This window comes from Myodes glareolus, chromosome 19 (genome assembly GCF_982192425.1).
Source record: "Myodes glareolus chromosome 19, mMyoGla1.1, whole genome shotgun sequence".
Taxonomy (NCBI): domain Eukaryota; kingdom Metazoa; phylum Chordata; class Mammalia; order Rodentia; family Cricetidae; genus Myodes; species Myodes glareolus.
Genome location: NC_142044.1, coordinates 42,574,888 through 42,596,575, shown reverse-complemented (window position 1 = coordinate 42,596,575; position 21,688 = coordinate 42,574,888). Strand labels below are relative to the sequence as shown.

The window sequence follows — 21,688 nt, the reverse complement described above, 5'->3', positions numbered from 1 at the left end:
TGGTGGGGATGGGGGGATGGGGGATGGTGGGGATGGTGGAGATGGTGGGGATGGGGGGATGGTGGGGATGGTGGGGATGGGGGGATGGTGGGGATGGTGAATGTTCTTGTTCATCAGAGAGAGTTGCACATAGCCCAGGCTGTCCTCAAACTCTCAATACAGCTGAGTATAACTTTGAACTTCTTGTCTTCCTGCCTTTATCTCCCAAATGCTAGGACTACAGTCATGCACCATGCCTAGTAGTTTATGCTGTGCTTGAGGTGGAACCCAGTCAAAATATTATTTTTAGAAAAAGATAGAGAAGCCATGAAGAGGTTCCCATTAATCAAATCTTAGATAGTTTGAATATAAAAATCATAGCACTAGTAGCATATTTTAACCTATAAACTAAGGGCTCTAATAGTCTGTGTTGGTATTAATTAAGGAAGCAGAGGGAGGCTGTTCAATACACAGACACCACCGAACACAGAAGCAGTGATGCGATTACAAAATCAGAGCTTGGCCATCACCACCATTGATTATTTCACACAAGAATAATCAGTGAACAGTGAAGTTCATGATGAGATAAATTAGCTGGAGGAGAAGAGAATCAACATGTCTTCCCTACCGCCCCGTCTCCTCAACAGATGATTCATTCCAAAAGGAGCCGTGACTGCACAGCTGAAACCTGCATTCCCCGCTTCTCCAAGATGGGGTGACCAGAAGAACCCAGCACCCATCTGCGAGACTCCAGCCGACAACACACAAGGCAAACCTCCCTGTGAGAGAGGACGGGGCAGAGCCACAGTGGAGAGCATGCTACGCAGATCACTTAGAGGCTTCAAGAACAGAAGGCAGAGAAACTGCTGCAGGCTGGCAGAGAGCTGAGAGGCTGGGTGTGGTGGCAAAGCCCTGAAACTCCAGCATCCAGAGGCTGAGGCAAGAGGATCTTGAGTTCGAGGACAGTCTGGGCTATGGGCTACACAATAGGGGTAAGGGCAGGAGCAGGGGCAGGGGCAGCAGCAAGGAGCTGACCAACCAAGCACAAGGTGGTTTGAATACAAATCTTGTTGTTTTGCTTTGCATATATTTTCTTTGGTTAGAAAGGACTTTAGACGGAAGTCTGTAGACAAGTTCCAGGAGTGTTTCAGGCTTAGCCCCACTCCCACCTCCTCTGGGTCTTATACTAATCCCACACTGTGGTCACAGGGGAATGCCCTGCTGTTAGAAACCTTTGCTGAGTTTAGGAGGGAGAAACCATTGACTGCAGTTTATAAAGAAAAAAAAAAAAAGGTTAGGGAAGGAGGGGGAGATGAGAAACAAAGGGAATGAAGTATTGACATTTTGAATTGAGGGAGGTGTAATTGTGTGACATTTCTTTAAACCTGAAGATAGAATCTTTTTGTTTTTGTCTTGTTTTGTTGTTGTTGGTTTTATCAGCTTTTCTGATTCTGTCTCCACTGGGGCTGATAACTGGACTCACATTCTGAAAACAAAGTACAAAGACCACCTAAAGCTGTTATCCCAAGGGAAGTGGTTAAGGATTCGTCTTGGAAGTCCAGCAGAGACAGAAAAAGCCCCAGAACAGCTAGAGGACAGACAGGCTTCCCAGGCCGCCACTGTGGCCTGGTGCACTTGAGAGCCTTCCCTCTCTGAGTGAAGGGGCTCCCTGCAGACCTCTGCAGAGCCCTGTGTCCTGGGTCACAGCAGACTCAAAGATGGGGTTTGGTGAGGTTTGGAAAAGCAGGCAGACCAGATAAGTCGGAAAATGCGCTGAGCAGGGTGCATACTGTCCACAGGTTTTCCTGGGGCTAACTAAGAAATGATAGCGAGATGGACGCTCCAGGGGAGCTTTATACTAGGGCTAGGCATTGGGTGAATCCCCCAGACTCTATTACAGCCTTGCTCCCAGAGCAGCATTCAAGGATCAGAGAAGGCACTGCCCGGGAAGGGCCTTGCACTCTGAACCATTCCCAGCAGTGAGGGCTCCAAAGAACGCCCACCACGAGCACCAGAAAAAAAAAAAAAAAAAAAAAAAAAAAAAACCCAGCCAGCTCGAGTCACAAGTTCTGGTTACAAGAAAGTCCCCCCAGAAGAAGGACTCCGGGGGTAGGGAAGCCTCTCACTTCCTTTCTACTGCTTGTATCCTCAACTGACAACAGGAATTGACTCTGTAGACGGTGTCACAGGCGAGTTGCGAAGGTAAGGGGAGGCAGGGGCGGGAGCAGGAAAGAACCGGACCTTCCCTCTGGGTCCTTCCAGGACAGCAGACAGCTGCAGCTTCCAGCTAGACTGGGATTAAAGGGGTCACTCACCGTGTTCCTGGCTGGGGTGGCCAGTGCTGGGGCCCGGCGGTGATACACAGTGTGACGTTGAGAATAGACTAATAACAAGCCGCAAGACGTAGCCTCGTTCTAGGAGCCAAGCTTTTGAAAACCCAACCTCACCAGGGAACCAAGCCGTAGGGCAGGCTACAGAGGAGGAGTCTGACGAGCGCCCCCTGCTGACTGAATGGAGCAGCTTCCAGAACCAGGCCCAGGTGGTTCCAGATATGTCTCTGCAAAACGTGAACAGGCACCTCTTCCTCCAGGAACTCGTCGGGTAGACCAGGATGGCCTTGAACTCACCTTCTGTCTCTGCCTCCTGAGTGCTGAGATTAAAGGCTTGTGCCACTGTGCCTGGCCTCAGACTGTCTTTTCACAACACAAGTGAGTTGAGAAGGCACCCCATTGAGTGGAAGACAGTTATGGGCCTTTCCTGTGAACTCAAGGGGAGGGTGGAGAACTCATCTGGCTAATTAATTTGTTTTTGAGACATCCATTTATCTTTGAGACGGTCTCAAAAGCCCTCCTGCCCTCACCTCCCAAGTAATAGGATTACAGATGTGCCCTCACCCTGGGTTTTCTCTGAAACCAACCCACACACCACCAACCCCCCCCACCCCCCCGTGAGACAGGCTTGGTGAGCATCTACTAAAATTCTAGGACATCCTAGGTAAGAACATGAAGCCTACTGCTCAGTAGAAGCAGTTCCTGTGGCCAGATGTGTGCTCTCTGACCCACTGCATCCCATCGTCTCCTCAGGTGACCTAACCAGGTGTTGACTTCCAGGCAGCGCCCATACAAGGATAAGCAGCAGAGCCCGCCCCTCAGGCAGGGGTGGAATTGACGTGAGGAACCAAACAAGGACTTAAAGCTAATCGCGCTATTCTGACATTCTGTTCTTGGAGGTGAGGAGGGTGGAATGAGTGACATCCTCGTCATAGAACTGCCGGCAGAGATGACAGAAGCCTCTCAGATGCTAGGTGCTGCTCAAGGAGAAGATTCAAAACAGGGCCACCCACGGTGTGCTCAGATGAGAGCCCAGAGGATATGCTGAGTCCCTAACACAGAATGACTTAAGGATCACTTTAGGCCAAGAGGCTTAGCCTGCGACAGCAGCCACTCTGCCCTGGAGCATTTAGGGGTGACCTCTCTTCCCTTCTCAGCAGGGAGTGGTTGGTAGACTAGTTAGTTCATCCTTGGCTAGTGAGGCAGTCTTTGGCTCAAGCACCAGTCTTGACAGAATAGCTGGCTGGCTTCACAAAAGCCAGTACTCTCTGGCCTCTGTGTAGGTGGCACGGAGGGCACGCACCTCTAGGCCTTGCAGGCTGGCCGACTGCTTCCTCACAGGCCACTGTGCAAAGTCAGCACGGTTACTCTCATTTCACAGGTGGGAAATAAGGTTGAGAGAGGGCATGGGGTGGGAAATAAGGTTGAGAGGGCATGGAACTTTTCCAAGGCCATCCAGCTGCTGAGCCACAAAGCTGGGCTGCTGGTTGGCATCCTTGTCTGGGAGTCTGAGCCACTGAGCCTCCACTCTTGTCTGCCTCACTTTCCGGCTAATTCAGGACCCATGGAAAAGCATCAGATGGGCCCTCAGCGGGCAGTGGAACCAGCCAGCAAGGTTAAGTTTAGACTTTAGCCACCATCCTGGAAAGTGTTTTAGACAGTTTGTTTAGAATGTTTGGTGTCTCCCCAGTATCTTCTAGGGAAGGTTGAGATAAGCATGCAAAAGACCCCAAGCAAATAAACCACAGAGAAATGACAATGCAGGATTACAGTTAGGCTGCCTGGATACAGGGTTTCATCTAATAACCCTCTTAAATCCACCTGCCAAGCAATCCCTCCTGGAAGACCACCAGGGGCCACCTCTGACTTCTTCATCTCCAGCTTTCAATCTTGGCGCACAGTAGGTGCTCAGCGAACCCAGTGACACATGAGAGTCATTTGTGGAGAAGGGCTAAGGGCCTTTCCACTTAGGATCCGGTGAAGGCCCTCCTAGTACACCTTGCTTTCCCACCCGAAACAGGCCAGACAGAAGTCCAGACAGACGTGGGATGGAATGCAGTGGCAACTGTTGGCTGTCCAGGGGCCTTGGATCTTGCTACCTGGTTCTGGCTGTGACCCTCATTGGCGAGGGTGTCACTTCAGTTGGGTTGTGGTTTGGATATAAAGTGCCCCCACCCAGTTCTTATGTGAAGACTTAGTCCTCAGTCGGTGGCACTTTGGAGGATGATCAGCAATATGAAGCCACTAGCTTTATCAATGGATTCACCCACTGATGAATTCCTAGCTGAGGGCGCGCATCAGAGGTAGGGCCTAGCTAGAGGAAGTCGGTCACTGTGGGGCATGCCTTGGAATAGTAATCCCTCGTTTCTGGAGTGTTTCTCTCTCTCTCTCTCTCTCTCTCTCTCTCTCTCTCTCCCCTCCCTCCTTCTTCTTTACTGCCATGAGGCAAGCAGACCCTACATTCAATCCCCAGTACTTCACTGCTCCCCATGACCCTAAAAAGTTAGTAAACTGTGGAAACTATGAACAAAACAGTAACTCTTGCTTCTTTTATTTTACTTGGATAATTTTGTCCCAGTAAGAAAGCATTGACACAGGGGGAGAATTTAGGTGTCTGTTTAAGGGGTTCTGTGTCCAAAGAGATAGGGACTCTGAAAGAGAGAAAATTGGAGGCCAGCCTTCCTCTTTATTGGGCCTCAAGGTACTAACCCAGCCTTTGTCTGATACCTCCAGGATTGGAGACAAACAGGGACAATGCCCAGACCTGTGCTGGGCTCAGGTTGGTCTGCTTGGACCAACTGTGTGGACTGTGGTCTCTTCACCTGTGGCCTTAAAACTGCCACTGTAGGGTTGCCATAGGATCCATGGGGGCTGGAAGGGTGGAATGGCTTCTGAGTTGGTGAGACTAAACTCTGAGGCTGGCTCTGCACTCTACAGCCCCTTCCAACATGGACTGAGAAGATCCCACAGTCTCTGAGCCTCATTTTACCTCCTGTAAGATAGGCATGGGGAAGGAGGATCTGTGTCTTAGAGTCCCAGAATGATGACAACCCATATGTGGCTACCACCTGAACCAGGACAAGCCCCCAGCCAACAGTACCTGCTGCTTTGGTGACTGCTGTCATCACCATTGTGACAGAATGCCTGGAGCGTGGTCTTGAGAACACAGTGGATGATGAACTTGTCTTTACTGAATGTTTTTGGTGTCTATGGTCAGGTACCTATAAAAGGACCCTGACTGGAGGAGGACCTGCTCCCATCCTTACAAAGAGTTTGTTCCATTCACCTCCCCAGGGACAGTGAGTTTTAGCTGTCAACCTGAAGCCGTCTAGAATCACCTGTGAAGAGGGTTAATAAAGAAATGCCTAAATCAGGTTGGCCTGCGGGCATGTCTGTAGGAGACTGTCTTGATTTCATTCAATGATGCGGGAAGACCTAGCCCGCTCTGGATGGCACCATTCCCTGGATTTGGGTCTTGGTCTGTGTAAGAGTAGAGAAAGTGAGTTGCGCATGTATGTGCTCATTCTGTCTCTGCCCTTCACTGTGGATGCGCCGAGCTGCATCAAGTCCTGCCTCCTTGGTTTCCCTACAGCAAAGGGCTGTGTCCTGGAATTGTGAGCCAATTTTCCTCCTGAGCTGGCTTTTGGCAGGATGTTGTATCACAGCAACAGAAAGTGAAACTTGGCCGTTCCCTGGGTCATGTCCAGTGTTTGGTACTTTGGGTACCTGCTGTATTGTCCTGAAAGGGACACCCGTCCTCGTCCTCGGGAGCAATGAGGAGAGGGGAACAGCAGGAGACAGTGTCGCTACAACAGCTTCCCTCCATTTCCCGCTTCCCATCCCAGGAATCCTCTGGAACACCAATGCCAGAGTGAGCAACCCAAACCCCCACCCGTAGGCCTTTCCTCCTTTGCTAAGAGCCTTGGTGTCTCTTCAGTCCTGTGGCACAGCCCACACTCCTCAAAGATTGGGAGAGGCAGCTGTGGAGGGGGTATTCCACAACTTCTCTTCCCCCATCTTTTTGTTTGTTTGTTTGTCTGTTTCAAGATAGGGTTTCTCTGTAGTTTTTGGTGCCTGTCCTGGAGCTAGCTCTTGTAGACCAGGCTGGCCTCGAACTCACAGAGATCCACCCACCTCTGCTTCCCGAGTGCTGGGATTAAAGGCGTGTGACACCACCACCACCCAGCTTCGGTTTCCCCCATCTTGCAAACAGACCTGTGCAGGCTACCAGGTGCCTCACCACCAAGCTTCAGTTCTATCATATTTACCGAAACAGGTGGTATGGGGGAAGCCAGTGCCCCTCCTGACTTAGCTCTGTCCTTGGTCCCACCTGATCCACCCCTCACCCCCTCCATCCCTGCAGACTAGTGATCGTTGTGACCAGCCCCACAAGCCCTACAAACCAGGGCTGTCTTTATATCCCCCCTCATCTCCCTCATCCCTGCTGTCCAGGCTGTCTGCAACTGGGAAAGGAGTTGATGCGGCTGCTTCGACTTGCCCCCGGGGCGAGGGCAGCTGAGTGGTGCAGGAAGATGGATGAGGAGGCTTGGGCTTAATGTGGGAGGCCTGGATTGATCCTTGCCAGCCCTGGGAAGTGCGGAGGAAACAGACTCTGCTATGGCAATGCACCACTGTCCCTTTACTTCTGTAGCCCATCTGTACCACGGTTTCGGTGGTGCCAACCTGGCAGGGCTGCCGGGAGCTTAAATGACTAATATATATGTTCACACAGATTTCTGGCACACAGAAATGTCCAGATAGCTCTAAATCCAACTACATGTCCTCAAAGAGTTTAGGAGGAAGAGGTGATTCATTGTCATCCCTGTGGTCCACATACTGAAGAAAAAGAAGTATTGCTGGTGTGGTTTAGCATGTCAGAGACCCTGGGTTCCATCCCTAGAAGCACATGCACGCGCATACGCACACGCGCGTGCGCACACATGCACCCACATCTACTAAAAAGTAGGTATAGGTAAATATAGGAATCTCTGGAGGCAGAAAGTTCTTCTCAGGTCAGGCATTCCTGAGCTGGGGCTCACGCACAAAGAACAAACGTGGGGAATAGCCAATTTCACTGTTTTCCCAGGGTCCTAGCTTTCTGCAAACCAAGCAATCTGACCAAAGAGAGAGTCCAAGTGTCCAGGCGCCAAGAAAGGTAATGTGGGGCGGGATCTGCTGTCCGAGCCGCACCAGAACAGGCGCAGCGCATCCCAGCCCTGACTCCAGACTACAGCTCCCGGCATTCCCCGCGCCTGGTACCCGCCCGCAGCCAGCGGAGGGGAGGCAGCAGACACCGCGGCTGGCGATGAGGATGGAGGCCGGGGAGGCAGCGCCACCGGCGGGGGCGGGCAGCCGCGCCGGGGGCGGCTGGGGCAAGTGGGTGCGGCTGAATGTCGGGGGCACGGTGTTCCTGACCACCCGCCAGACACTGTGCCGGGAGCAGAAGTCCTTCCTCAGCCGCCTGTGCCAAGGCGAAGAGCTGCAGTCGGACCGGGTGAGCCCGAGGAGGGTGGCGTCTGGGTTCCGCGCTCGGGGGCTATCCGGCCTGCATGTCCCTCGCTCTCGGCCTGGGCGGTGTAGCTTTCATAGGATCCCGAGGCGGGAAGCCCGGGCAGGAGGACGGGGAGGAAGCGGAGCCAAGAGGGATAGCTGTGCCCATTGCCGTGGCAACGGGACAGCACAGGCCACAGCCATTTGGAGCCTTGGAGCGCTGTCCTGGATTCGGGACGCTCCCTTGCTGTGGGGCGGTGCTGGGGGACCGACAAGCCTGGCCTGCCGCGCTGCTCTGGCAGACTCCAGCGTTAGGAGTTGATGCGGCTGCTTACCCCCGCCCTTGGGGTGTGGGTAGCTGAGGGGTGCAGGGAGCTGGATGGAGGAGGCCTAGGTTGTCTTGGAGCTGGGCTTAATGTGGGGAAGAACCCTGGCCTACCAGATACCACTTGTGGGCTCACCCTGTTCTCCTGCCAACTCCCCAATGACCTGGGAGGAATGGGGGTAGGACGGACTTCCCTGTTCTGATTTCGGCCTCCTCGTGTGCAAGGCCTCTGAAGTTGGCTTGTGAAAGTCCCCTGGCCCCCATTCTGTGACGCTCTCTGTGTCCTTGGGTGAGTCCCCTGCTTCTTGATGGGTCGTACTGATGCCAGCTCTGCCTCCCTGCGGGCTGCTAGTGTCCAATCAGAGAGCAGCTTCTTGGGAAACTTCAAGCATCTGGTGGATAGTGGGGTTAGCTCAGGGGGACAGCCTTCAAGAAGAAAACTTTCCCAAGAGGGAAATTTACTGAGTCCTGTGCTGAGCTAGGGTTTACTCGGAAGTAAACTCAGAACTCTATGCTCACGCTTTAGCCACTGATTATGGGGGAGAGAAGAGATGCCTCGAGAGCCCAAATGACTGACTCAAGGTCACACAGTCTAGAAAAGACAGGGTTGGAACCCAGCACCTTGTTCTTCCATCTCATCCCCCTTCCTCTCTCCCTGCAGTCCTTTTCCAGCCTTTGGTGAGTTGAGCTTATGTGTGGGACTGGGCTTGGGGCAGCTTACAACCCTCTCACTTCTATGGTCATCTCCACAGGATGAGACCGGGGCCTACCTCATTGACCGAGACCCCACCTACTTCGGGCCCATACTGAACTTCCTCAGGCATGGCAAACTGGTGCTGGACAAGGACATGGCTGAGGAGGGTGAGTTGGTTCCTTGTGCTGGTCTGGGGCTCTCTGGAGCCAGGCAGAGCCTTCGGGTGGGGAGGCGTAAAAATCATTCTTGTAGTCAGGGTAGCATCTACTTTCCCCCATTATTTTCTGCCTGTCCTGCAGTGGGGTCCCGTTCTCCAGGTCTCTGCCAATCTGACAGACCCAAGCTGTCACTGAGTGCTGTTGGGGAAGTGATGTGGAAATGGAAGAGGATCCAGGGAGCCAGTGAGGCCCCGAGGTTTCTGCTGACTTTGGGAATGACCTTGCTCCCAAGCCTTCAGGAAGGCCTGATGTGACCTGTGATGCTCCAGGCTGGATGGGAGAAGTGTTGGGGCCGCCTTTGCCTTATTCTGTGTCTCCCAAGCAGGGTCTTGCCATCAGCCATTGGGTGGAGTTCCCAAAGCTGGATGCTTCTGCAGCCCAGTGGCTGGTGGGGAAGTTGGGGTGCTGTTCCTGGTAGGACTTTTGCCCTTCCCAGGCCTGTGGAGGTTCATATCCTGGCCCAACTGACTTAGAAGCAGTGTAGAGAATAGGCCAGGGGCAGGGACTGCAGTCATCCTCAAACAGGCTCTCCCTTGTACACTTGAGTGTCGCTCTGGATCGGGCCAGACCAGCTTGGACATGTCCGTCTTCTCTGGGTCTCCACTAGTGCCTACAAAATGGGCATCATGACCCACATTCAAAAGAGTGGTGTTGGTACTGCAGATGGGCCCTGTGAATCTGTGGGTGTTTTACACAGCTCTTGCTCTAGGCAGTGATCTTCTCTGGATGACCCCAACGGGGTACAGTGGTCTGAAGATCTCCCCAATGGACAGGGAGATCATACTCAGAACTCACTGTAGGTAGCTCGCTCTGCCCAGCCTCCAGCTAGCTGCCTAGCAGTCCGAGGGGAAGAGATCACGTGTGTGGGGCCTGGGCTCAGGAGCAGGTCCCTCTGGGAGGCTCACGCTTCAGCTGCATCACAGCCAACACCTGTTTACAGGTTCTAGCCATTCAAAGCTCTGCTGTTCTCACAACTTCACATGGCGGAGTATATAAAAGAGATGGATTTCAGGAGGGAGCTTGCTGTGTGGCAGTGGAAATGTTAGTTAACCTCTCTGGGTCTACAGAGTCTGGAGGTAGTTGCACCTACCACACTAGGCAGTGGCAAGGTAGACAAGAGTGTCTCACAGCCTGGGGTACATAGCTTAGGGTTGTATGCCTGTCATGGTTTCTCTCAGCCCAGGCCTGGGAGATTTCTGTCACTCAGACAGTGGTCATTGCTGACTGTCCCTTCGGGCAAGTATGGGCTAAACACCAATAGAGATCAGAATGACCTCTGGTCCAGTTCCAGCTGCTGTAAGGAAGTCCCAGAGGCTCGGGGACTGTGACAACAGCCGCTGACCCCTTCCACTTTATAGGCTGGGATTCAGGGTCAGTGTGTTAGCCTAGAGGCCTGACCCTTCCCCCTGCTGCCAGCTGCCCACTGTGTGCTCTCCGCAGGCAGAGGGATTCATTGGCCGTCAGCCACCATTCAGAGAGCACTCATTTCCTTGGATTTCCGTCATCATGACCCCTCACCTCCCAGCCAGAGTCCCTCCATCACGTGGCAGTTAGGTTTCAGAGGTTCAGGATTGAGAGGATATAACAGTCTGTGATGGTCCCTGTCCCCAGAGAGCCCAGGAGCCCACATTTTGCAGGGACTTCCTGTAGTCCAGACTCCTGAGAGCTCTTTGCACTTCACTGAGTGGAAGGAGGGATGACTGACTTACTCTTGAAGGTCAGTCTATAGCACACAGACAGTGATACCTGCGTCCCTCATGTCCCGGAACCTCTGATGAATCCATAAAAGCTTTATCAGCAGTAACGGGTGGTAGCTGGGAGTGCCCCAAAATTTACTTCTATCGAGGGGTTCAGGGCTCTGAAAGTGGAGCTTGCCTTGACTCTGTGGCTTACAGGCCCCGTGACCTTGGACAAGCTGTTTTTCTCTCAGCCTCAGTTTCGCCGGTTGTTCAGTGGACATAAGGAAAGTGTTCACTTCTAGTTCTGACACGTATCATAATGCAACAGGCCTGGTACTTCGCATGTGTTTGATGAATGAGGACACACAGTGGGTGGCCTAGGCCCTCGCTGTAGTATTCTAGGACACAGTCCCAGCAAGCCTTCTCTCTTGATGCCCAAAACGTTCAGGGCCATCAGGTAGTCCTGGATCACATGCTCACTGCAGCACAGGAGACGGGGCTGACTGAAGAGTGGCATCTCAGCTTCTTATGTGGGGACCAAGGAACAAAAATGTTTTGTTTGGATTGAACCAGGTCTCATATAACCCAGGCTGGCTCAAACACATTAAGTAACGAAGGATATCTTTGAACTTCTCATCCTCGTGCCTCTACCTCCCAAGTGCTAGGATTACAAGTGTTCACCACCACTCATGGTTTGTGCAGTGCTGGGGATCAAACCTGGGCTTTGTACATGCTAGTCAGTCACTCTCCCAATCGAGCAAATCCCTCGATCTGAAATGTTCCCTCTTTCTTGACCCCTAAATTCCTAGACTCTAGGAGTGTGACCAGAGCAGGAAGTTGGTCTGGGGACAGGAGAATGGAGCATGGAGACAGTAGAGGTGACCAGCTGCTCTGTGTTCTAGGGGTCCTGGAGGAAGCTGAGTTCTACAACATCGGGCCCCTGATCCGAATCATCAAAGACAGGATGGAGGAGAAAGACTACACAGTGACCCAGGTTTGGAGAGAGGAACCAGGACCCGTGGTGGGAAAATGGGGGGTGGTGAAGGGGAGAGGGAGGCCTTCCAGACTGTTTGACAAGCCCCATCCTGGATATATACTGCTAGGGTTCTGCCCCTGACTTGGCTCCTGCTGTGTGTGGCCAAAGGTTATCATGCCCTTCTTTGTTTTCCTCCGTGGAAAGTAGAGATGCTCAAAGTTGCCTAGCTACCTTTGCTCACAGCGGATGCCAGTAACAGTACAATCACCCACCCAACCCCACCCAAGGCCATACAGGATGAGTAAATGTCTACCTCATGGAGTCAGGCGTCCCCTGTAGGTACCCATGAGCTGTTGGGGCTGGCATTTCAGAGCTCAGACCCCAGGTCTCTGGGGGACAGGATGAGACATCACCTCCCAACCACAGGGGCTAAAGAGGTGAGGGCCTGACTTGGCTGGTAACCCAGTCTCCCCAAATCCTTCCCAGATTCCCTCTCGTTTCGCCCATATTCCACACATGGCTCTCCCACCCCTCAGCTGGTGACCCTGGGCAAGTAACTGAACCTCTCTGAGAGCCTCAGTATAAAATTCCAAAATGCCTAAGGGTCTCAGAAGGAAGAGTCCTGCAAGGGAAGCATCAGGCACACAGGTATTCAGATCACGGCTCCCTCCTCCCTGTCTATCTTTCCTGCCCTCCATCTAGGATTATACAGTGTGGGAAGAAGCAGCTGGGTGCCTGGTGCCCTTAGAGGTGCCCTCCATGTGACCCTTTGACCCACAGGTGCCACCCAAGCATGTGTACCGTGTCCTGCAGTGCCAGGAGGAGGAGCTCACACAGATGGTTTCCACCATGTCTGATGGCTGGCGCTTCGAGCAGGTGGGCTGGGTACAAGGGACACCCTAAGCTTTGCCCTTTCTGCAGTCTCAGCCTCCAGTCCCTACCCCTGCCCAAACCCAGAGTCTTCTTGAATGGAACTAAGCAAGACTAGAAAAGTGACTGCTGGGCACAGGCGGACTGAGAAGGAGGCAAGGGACACTTGTCACTGGGCATTCTAGTTGCTGGGGTTCTGCACAGCAGCTGGTCTCTGGTCCTCAGGGGCAGCTCAGGTATAGGAGGTCAGAACCACAGAGTCGAATGGAATCCGTGCCATACCCTGGGCCTGACCTCCAGGGCTCATGACAGCTGTGCACAGTGATTCTCTTTCCTGGAAGCCCCAGGTGGTGGCTTCCCAAGGTACGTGCCTCCAGGCCATATGTGGCTCACCACAGGAGTAGCCTGTTATCAGCCACGTGGACAGACTCTGCCTCTTGGGTTTCTAGAGCCATAGCACCCCCACACACACACACACACCCCGAACTCAAGGTTCAATCTGCCCTGAGAACAAGAGAAGAGATGAGCTAGTCCCTATGCACCTAGCCCACCAGCCTCTTCCCACAGAGAAACTGAAGCAGAAGGCTAGGATTCCAGGATAGCCATTGTGAGGAAAATCAACCTGCCAGCTAGGACGGGAGGGCCCCCTCTCTTCCAGCCCTGCCCTCTGTCACTCCTCCTCCTTGAGCAAGCCAGCTCCTCTCCCAGCCTCTCCCATGATGTGAGCTCATGGTATCCCCTTCCCAAGGCCTTTGTGAAGCTGAGAAGAAGCCGTCAGGAAAGGTTCTAGCTTTGGATAGGACTGACTCCATCGGCACCAGTGCCCTACCTATTAGGAGAGCCACATCTACACTCAAAATGGAGGCAGGAAGTCAAGCCCTGTCTCAGAAAACCTAGAAATGGTGTGAACAAATCTGTAAGACCCCAGGGAGGCTATGGAGGGCTCCTGGGCTGGGTCCCTGGCCTGCCACTTGCTAGTGTGGGTCCTTCAGTAGACTGCCATCTCTCTTGCCCTCTGCTGGCAAGGAGGGTAATGAGTCCTACCCTTCCTCCAGCTGGTGAACATCGGTTCCTCCTACAACTACGGCAGCGAGGACCAGGCCGAGTTCCTGTGTGTGGTGTCTAAGGAACTCCATAGCTCCCCACACGGCCTAAGTTCCGAGTCTAGCCGTAAGACCAAGGTGAGTCCCTGCCCTGTGCGCAGACAGCACCTCTCCCCCATTCCGCTGTTCCGTCCTCCCTCCTGCTGCACCCACATAACGCTCATGGTCATGGTCACAGCCAATGCCATCCATCCCATGCCACTACAGTCCAGTCAGCTCACACCCTTGGCCCAGGCTGGGGAGCAGTCAGGTAGCACCGTTGCAGGGCACAGACAGGGCGGCGGGCTTGACGCCTCTTATTCATGAGGCCACATGGTAAGGTGTTGGAGCCTGAGGCAGAGCGCCGAGCGAGGGGCCCAGGTGTGGTGCACTGCTCTGTCTCTCTTCTCACATCTTTGCTGTATTTTCTGTGAAGGGAGAGGTGGCTTGTATGTGCTCTGGAGATTCCACACCGGAACTCCTGGCTTCCCAGCTGCTGGATTATTTCCCAGGGACTAGCAACTAGCAACTGTCTAGTGTCAGCCTAGGTCAGGATGGGGAAGTCCCACAGCCCTACCCTTCCCAGGCCTTTTGGGCAGCCTGGTGTCAGGAGCCCTGTGGGTTCTGGCCTAGGCAGCAATCTCCCAAGTTGGCAGCCAGCCTGTGGGGAAGAGCTGAGTAGGGTCCAGTACCCTTGGGCCTGCAGTAGGGCCCACACCATAGGCATGATCTAGGTTGGGAAGGTGGACGCTGTGCCCATGTGCAGGAGTCTTAGGCACTCTGGCTTCCTGTGTGTCACCACCCAGCCCTGCTGTGATCCCTTACCGCCACCACCCCCATGCCTGTGGCTGGCTCCCTCCTCTAAGAGTGCAGGGTGCCCTACTGCTCTGCCTCCCTGTGTCACCAACCTGGCCCAGGCTGCCAGGCACTGTTGCTGGCATCTAGATCTGGCTGGTGACTGCCCTGGGACAACCTTGGCTTCCTGCTCTGGATCCATCCTCCCAAAGTAAGGCCTTCCCAGGAGCCCAGTGGCTCCTCTTCCAGCCTTCCCCATAGCTGGGCTCCCTAACAGCAGCCTGGCTGGTCTCTGAGCATCCCCTCTGGGCTAGGGAAGACGCACCAGCTGCTTTGGCTGAAGCCCTCTTCTCTCAGAGGTCCCTTTCATCCCACCTGCCCCTCTGTCCTGAGGTCGGGGGTCCCTGCGGACAGCCGCCCGCAGCCTTGCCCCCTCGTCAGTGTCTCCACTCTCTCTTCCCTGATCGGTGGCGGGTGCGCAGAGCACGGACGAGCAGCTGGAGGAGCAGCGGCGGCAGGAGGTGGAGGAGGTGGAGGTGGCCCAGGTGCAGGTGGAGGCGGATGCCCAGGAGAAAGGTGCAGCCCGCCCCCAAGAGGACGATTGCTAATGACAGCCCGGGCCTCCCGCCCTCTCCCTGCTGGAGCAGCTGCCGCCGGGAACTGCGGGGGCGGGCCACCAGGGTTAGCTCAGCGCCTGGCGCCTCGCCCATAACCATCCCTCTCTCACTTTCTCTTGCAGCCCTGTCATCTCAGGATCCCGCTAACCTTTTCTCCCTCCCACCACCGCCTCCTCCTCCTCCGCTTCCTGCTGGAGGTCCTGCTTCATCTTCATCCACCTCCTCTTCCTCCTGGATCTCATCTGCACCCTGCCTCTTCCCTCTCTGCCCCTGCCCAGGTTTCCTCTCCGCCTGCTCCCGTCTCCACCCTGGGGCTGCCCTAGTCCCAGTCTCCCGTGCCCTCTCCCCGGGCCCCCTGGCCCTGCATCCCCAAGCATCCTGCCTGCCGCCTCCTGTGCCCCTTTCGGCCCCTTCTGCCTCCTGGCCTGGGGAGGAGGGGCGTAGCCGCATCTGCTCTCTGTCCTCCAACCCAGCAGGGCACCTCTGAGGCTGGCCTTGGCCACAGGCCCCACTCTTCCCGCTTGCCTCCTCACGTTTCCTCCTTGCAGGTCCCTGTCCGCACCCTCCCAGACCCAAGCCTGAGCTTGCTGTGAGAGCTCCTCGGCCCCGCGCCCGCCCCCAGAGCTGCCGCCCCTGGTTTGTAGCCTGGCAGAGCTGGAGGGAGGGGCGGAAGCAAGGAGGGTGCTCATATCTTGTCCTTGGACTTGAGCCCAGCTTTTGACTGATTCTCTCCACCCACCAAAGTCTCTCAACTTATCTGGGCTTGGGGTGAGGTCCTGAGAGCTGAAAAAGTCCAGAGGTGGAGACTCTTGTATCTGCCTGTCTATAGTCAGTCAGCACTGGAGCCAGGCCCGGGGAGGGGAGGACTAGCCGTGCGCCTCTGCCCCATCACGCATGTCTAGAAGCTCGTGCAGCACTGCATGTGGGTACTGTGTCCCCTAGTTCTGTGGAGTGGGTGGCCAAGCCACATGTGGTGTCCCTTGACTGATGAGCTGGCAAGAGCCTGCCAAGGATTGGAGCGTGGCAAGAAAAGACCTGATCTCTAACTGGGTGACCACAGCCCCCAGTCAAGCTGATCTCCCTGTGTGACCTTGGGCAAGTCACTGCCTCTCTTTGGGCCATAGTTGGAGTCTAAGATGGGGCGAACAGCTGCTTCCGGTGGCCCCCTTTTGCCTGGGAAAACAGTGATCTGCCTCTCCTATCCCTGTCCCCTCACCAGGCTGCCACCACCAGCCCAAGACTGGCAGTTTCTCCCCTCCTCGGCCCTGACTCCGCCTCCTTTGGGCCTCAGCCCCGCCCCTCCTCCAGAGCCAGCCTGGGACTCACTTGCCTTTCTCTCTCCCTCTCTCCCTCCCTCCCCCACTCTCCTCAACTTTCCTGTCCTGGCATCACCCTATCCTCACCCCCCACCCTGATTTTCTGACCCCCTTCTCCGCTTCCTTCTGTCCCTCTCCTCTCTTATTTTCTAGCTATTACAAGCCAGAGGCACCCGGATGTGAGCCCCCAGATCACCTCCAGGGACTTGGGGTTCCGATCTGAAATCCTTTATTTTTGTACCACGGGGTGGGCCCCCGGCCCGAGGAGGAAGACTTGCCCTCTCCCTTGTCACTGCTGCCTGCACCTGCCGGGCTGGGACCCAATCCTGCCTTCAGGCCCAGGCCTGGGGCCCTCTGGGACCTTGGAAGGCTTGAGGTGGGCCCTGGGGTCTCCAGGCAGAGTCACCTGCCCATGGCCAAAGTGTGGCACTGCCCACCCATATCTCCCAGGTCCTTTTGTCCCCTTGCCTGGGTCCCCTTGCTGCATGGCAGATACACTCTCTCCCAGCCCAGTCATAGCACCTCCTGCAGCCTCCATGGCACCCCTCCTCCTCCCACCTACCTCACAGGGGTGTTGTGAGGACCGGGGAGGAATGGGGTTCCTAAGCCCTAAGTGTCTGGAGCTGCAGTGGTTTCCTTCTGGGGGGAGGGACTCTGGCCTAACCCCCAAGTGGGACGTTATGGCTTCAGATACTGGTGGGGGACAATGCGAGGACTTAGCCAAGCAGGAAGGAAGCTGCAGACTTGGCATCACCTTGGCTGCCCCTCCCCCGTGCCACCATGCCTTTGGCAGCAGAGTGCGCTGGCGAGTCTTTGAGGCTGCCCAGGAACTTGTGGTGGGGGAGGGGGCAGGTGTGAAAGGGGCTGAGCTGCCCCTACGTGTCTTGACCCCTTGGGATGGGCACACATCTGTCAGCTGTGTCCCACTCACCCTGAAATAAACCTGAACAAACAAGCCGGCCTGGCTGCCTCCCTCTTTCTCTAGGCCACTTTTGGGACAGGGCTTAAGCTCAGGTGTGGTAGACCCACTTTTCCTGAAACCCCCTACTGTTGTCTCTTTCCCAAGTGTTTGACGAAGTCCTGTACTCAGGAGTCAGAGTTGAGGCTCCCTGCTCAACCAGCAGCCTAGGCCCTGGGCCACCCCTCTACTTCCTGCCGGATCACCTCACCCTCTTACCTCAGGCATCATACTCCCTTTGTGAAGCTGGGCCGCCAGCTTCTGACTGTCCCTAACCTGGCAGTGGTGCACTAAGGTTAGGGGCCAGGGCACCCTCCTGTCAGCTCACAGCTCGGAAAACATCACCTCAGCCCTGAGGATGTGCAGTTCCTAAAGGTGAGCCCACTTTTCCTGCCAGCTCTTCAGGAGCCAGCTAGAGCTTTGTTGAAAGATGGGGTCCTCCTTCCCCACCTGTTTTAATTTTAATAGAGAATAGGTGGGACCCCTATTTTAACCCCCTAGGGCTAGGAATTGGGGGGACTGCCATATGACCCTTTTGTGCCTTACACACAGGTGCCAGAGGCCCTTGTTATCTGCCTGGCCCCGTCCCTTCCTAGCAGGACCCAGTGTCTCCCGCAGCTTCCTGGTTGACCCTTTGCCTTCATGCCTGTCAGTTCCAGAGCTCTGTGCACGTGCCACTTGTCACTGCCTCCAGGGGGCGCCCCTGTGTCCTAAGTCTTCCAGCTCACCTCCATGGCTTGTTCCAGCCATCTCTGTTCTCTCCCTGGATTTCATCGCCAGTCATCTGCCTCCAGCTCCCCCAACATGGTGTGGGTGCTGCTTGTAAGATGTGAAGCAACTCCGCTTTCCAGCCTGCCGTGGCTCCCATAGCCCCCGGGTCAAATCCTCCGCTCATTCTCGGGTCTCACCTCCCTGCAGCCCCCCCCCCTGCAGTGCTCCCCATTTTCTCCTCTGTTCTGGCCGTATCCAGCTTGCTGTTCCTTGTGTGCCCCGATATCTGGGGCTATATACCCTTTGTCCTTTGCCTTTGAGTTACACACACACACACACACACACACACACACACACACTCTTCTCTGCAGTGTGGCCTCTGGACTCGTCACAAAGGGTTGATCCAGCAGTAGATCTGATCCAGTTTCAGCCATAAGACGTGTGGGGCCACTCAGAGAGCATCATCGGGGCTTGGTCAAGTGCTTTATTTTCCGAACAGATGGAGGTCCTCCAGGGAATGGCAGGGAGGGCCCCGGAGCAGACCGAGCTGCAGCAGGCACCTGCAGCTGGGGCTGCCCCATGGTGTTTGGCTTATAGTGTGGCCCACTTGGCAGTCTCAAGGGCTCCGCGGGCTGCTGCTTGATAGAGGCACCTTCTTCCCACCCATCCACAGTACACGGGGGCCTCACAGGCTGGCATCTGCTCTCTGAGTCAGTGCCCTCCAAGTAGGGAAGGAATCTTACTTTCCTACAGACTGGGAGCCAGCATCACTGACACCAGACCCCACCCCAAAACAATGGTAGAAGGAGGAAAGAGGGGGAACAGCTAGAACGAGAAAGGGCTAGAGGTGAAGCCAACCGAGGCTGACCCCTGGACCTCAGGCGAAATCCCGACCCCCAGCTGGCATGCCTTCCCTGTGCTGTCACTGGGGTAGGCCTGGGGGAACACGCCTCCCAGAATACTTGTGCCCTGGCTGGGTGGGTGCCCTGAACTTGGGCTGGAGGCGGGTCCAGCTCTGAAGACCAGCTCCTCAGGTCATCACCTGCTGAATCCAGTTGATCACACGTGTGACACGGGTGTAGACGCCAAAGAAGTTGGGTCTGCCACAGCCCAGGCCCCAGCTCACCAGCCCTGCCAGGAACCAGCGGCCACTGGGCTCCCTGCAAACCAGTGGGCCTCCAGAATCACCCTGAAAGAGGAGTGGAGAGACATGACCGCCTCAGGGATCCCCCCTTCAGTCCTTCCCTGTATGACCCAGGCCCAAGGTCTCAGGACATCACCCCAAGGGTCTGCTATGGGCCTGTGCAACCATGGGCAGCCCCCTTGCTCTCTGAAGGCCTCAGGCTCCTCCTCTGTAAAGTGGGTACAGTCATCTTCCCCTCGGCCCAGAACCCGCAGGTCGTTACCTGGCAGGCATCCTTCTTGCCCTTGCGGTAGCCAGCACAGAGCATGCGTGGGGTCACCTGGTAGCGATAGGCTTCACTGCACAAGTCTTGAGGGACCAGCTGCACGTCCACCTTCTGCAGGGTGCTGCTACTGGGACCTGCAGGGAGGGCGGGAGCAAATGAAAGGGGCTAGGAATCTGCTCCCGCTGCGGCTGACCTGACCTCTCGGGAGCCCTTCCCACTGTCACTCCTGGCTCCTCTGCATGGCTTGTGATGACCAAGCCCTCACCTCTGCCCCCTGAAAAGCCTGTTAGAACATGACTTCTTCCTTCCTCGCAAGGGCATCCAGGCTCGGGCAGACTCCCTCTGTTCTACTGTGGCCCCAGGGGAATGCTATCAAATATATGTACGAGCCCCTCATTGAACTCTTAACTCCTTAGTGGCCCTTGCTGTCCATCCCAGATCTTGTCCCGGAGAACTATGGGATAGTAACCCACCAGTCCAGTGCTGGGCCTGACCCCGGGGTTTTGAAGCCCTTTTGATTCTAAGATGTAGGTAGGGAGGCTCCTCCTGAATCCCGTGGCGGCCTTCAAGGGACACCTGCTCCTAGGCCCTCCTTTAGCCACACCTGCCTCCCCTCCGGCTGGGAGCAGCTAACATCCTCAGGCCTTTCTCGCTGACACCACAAACACCTGGTTGCCAGGAACAGCTCAGTCGGTCCAGGCTCAGTGTAGACCCCTCTTCCTAATGCCTTCTGAGCCATGCCGGGCAGGTGCCTCCTCCAGGCTATTTCCTGTTCCTGTCTGTGGTAGCTCACACCATAAGAATGGTCTCGTCTTCCTGCCCCGTGTCTGCTTCAATGCTCAACACATAGTAGGTGCTCGTGTGTGAGCAGTCAAGCGAGGACTCCTGGCTTTGTCTCTGTCATCTTTGCCAAGTCCCCTCTCTGAGTCTCAGCGTCCCCCTGTTTAAGCTATCTCCGCAGAGGCCGGGGTGCAGCTGGGTGGTGAAGCAGTTGTCTTGGCACACGGGAGGCTCTTGTTCAATCCCCAGCACCACACCACACCTGCCCCTCCTTCCGGGTGGTAAATCACCAGCAGCCAAGGTTGCAGTCGACTCTGCAGTTAGGCCTGCCAAGCCTGTGTTTGCAGAACGGGAGGGGAGGGGGAAGCCTCTAAAGATGGCAGCTTCTGTCCATTAAGGCCGGGATGGGAGAAGACCCTTTCTAGCAGCAGAAGCAGAAAACTCTGAGCTCTAGAGAGAGGGCAGTCCTAGGTCTGGGTCCCTGTTTCAGATCCCTTGACTGGGTGGCTTTCAGTAACTAAGGACCCAGCCTCAGTTTTCTCATCAAGAAAATGGAGCCATAATGCCCCCCCACAACTGAGTGGCTTATATGACATTTTTCTCTTCAATCCAGTCTAATAATTAAGAGCCCCATCTGACCCCACCCTCCACCCCAAGGTTCATACAGCCAACTTGGGGCATCCCTGCCCATCCCCTATGCCCCCTGCTTAAGTTCTTCAGTACCTTCCAAGGCAAAGGAGAAACCCACGGGCCATATTACAGATTTTAACTTATAAAATCCAGTTCCATTGATCCCAACGTTGGAGGGCCTGGAGATGGGACCCTGACAGCCCTCCTCCAAGCCTGCACCCGACATCCCAGATCCCGCCGCCTGCCCCTGCTCACCGCCCTCTCGCATGGCTCCCCAGCCCGTGATCCAGCAGTGCTGTCCTGGCTCGAAGAAGTGAGAGCGTGCAGGCAGGCAGACGGGGCGCACGGTGGCTGAGTACACCACAGGGTGGTCCAGCTGCAGCAGGGCCACATCGTAGTCATGGCTGTCCTCCTCATGATACGGGTGCAGGAACAGGCGGCTCACCTTGAAGGACACCTCGCCTGGCCAGCGTGAGTTCTGCCGCATCTTGCCCAGAAACACAGTCCATAGCCTCGGGGAGGCCATGCTGGGTGGGAGGCAGGGGAAGGCATCATAGCCCAGTTGCTTTGTCTCCTGTCCAGAGACCCAGTTGGCAGCAGCCAGCTTTCCCCCTGGAGTTGGGGACCCTGCCTCCCTCTGTCTTCCTTCTCTCAAACCCCTGGCTGGTGTACAGTGCTGACTGAATACATGCCTGGGTTCTCCCGCCTGGGCTCCACCCTCAGCCTTATCTCTCCCTAGTGATGCCTGACCTTCTCTAGGCCTCAGCCCTACCATCTGCAAAATGGGAACATTCTCCACTTCCATATTCTTAGGAGATTCTACGAGACA

The 21,688-nt window shown here is 55.4% G+C and overlaps 2 protein-coding genes across 6 annotated transcripts in view; one reads left to right on the top strand and one right to left on the bottom strand.

Annotated features, from left to right (window-relative positions):
- Positions 1-7,452: 7,452 nt before the first annotated feature.
- On the top strand, positions 7,453-17,326 carry Kctd17 (potassium channel tetramerization domain containing 17). 3 transcript variants are annotated; one of them, XM_085678355.2, is made up of 9 exons: positions 7,453-7,803; positions 8,877-8,985; positions 11,618-11,709; positions 12,472-12,567; positions 13,617-13,742; positions 14,921-15,014; positions 15,178-15,333; positions 15,604-15,691; positions 16,525-17,326. In XM_085678355.2, the coding sequence occupies exons 1-9, from the start codon at positions 7,468-7,470 to the stop codon at positions 16,592-16,594; spliced, it is 1,167 nt and encodes a 388-aa protein (XP_085534481.2). In that variant the 5' UTR covers positions 7,453-7,467; the 3' UTR covers positions 16,595-17,326. The 3 variants fall into 3 exon arrangements, with proteins under 3 accessions (XP_085534481.2, XP_048310812.3, XP_048310817.3); XM_048454855.3 differs by having other exon boundaries at positions 15,178-17,326; XM_048454860.3 differs by lacking the exons at positions 14,921-15,014; positions 15,178-15,333; positions 15,604-15,691.
- A 1,184-nt stretch (positions 17,327-18,510) lies between these two features.
- Positions 18,511-21,688, bottom strand: part of Tmprss6 (transmembrane serine protease 6) — a 31,107-nt gene continuing 27,929 nt past the window's right edge. For all 3 annotated transcript variants that reach the window (XM_087899013.1, XM_087899014.1, XM_087899012.1), the window contains 3 exons: positions 21,115-21,386; positions 19,447-19,583; positions 18,511-19,229 (listed from right to left, as the gene is read on the bottom strand). In XM_087899013.1, coding sequence (XP_087755139.1) covers positions 19,071-19,229; positions 19,447-19,583; positions 21,115-21,386 — 568 coding nt within the window. In that variant the 3' untranslated portion in view covers positions 18,511-19,070. The remainder of the gene's footprint in view (positions 19,230-19,446; positions 19,584-21,114; positions 21,387-21,688) is intronic.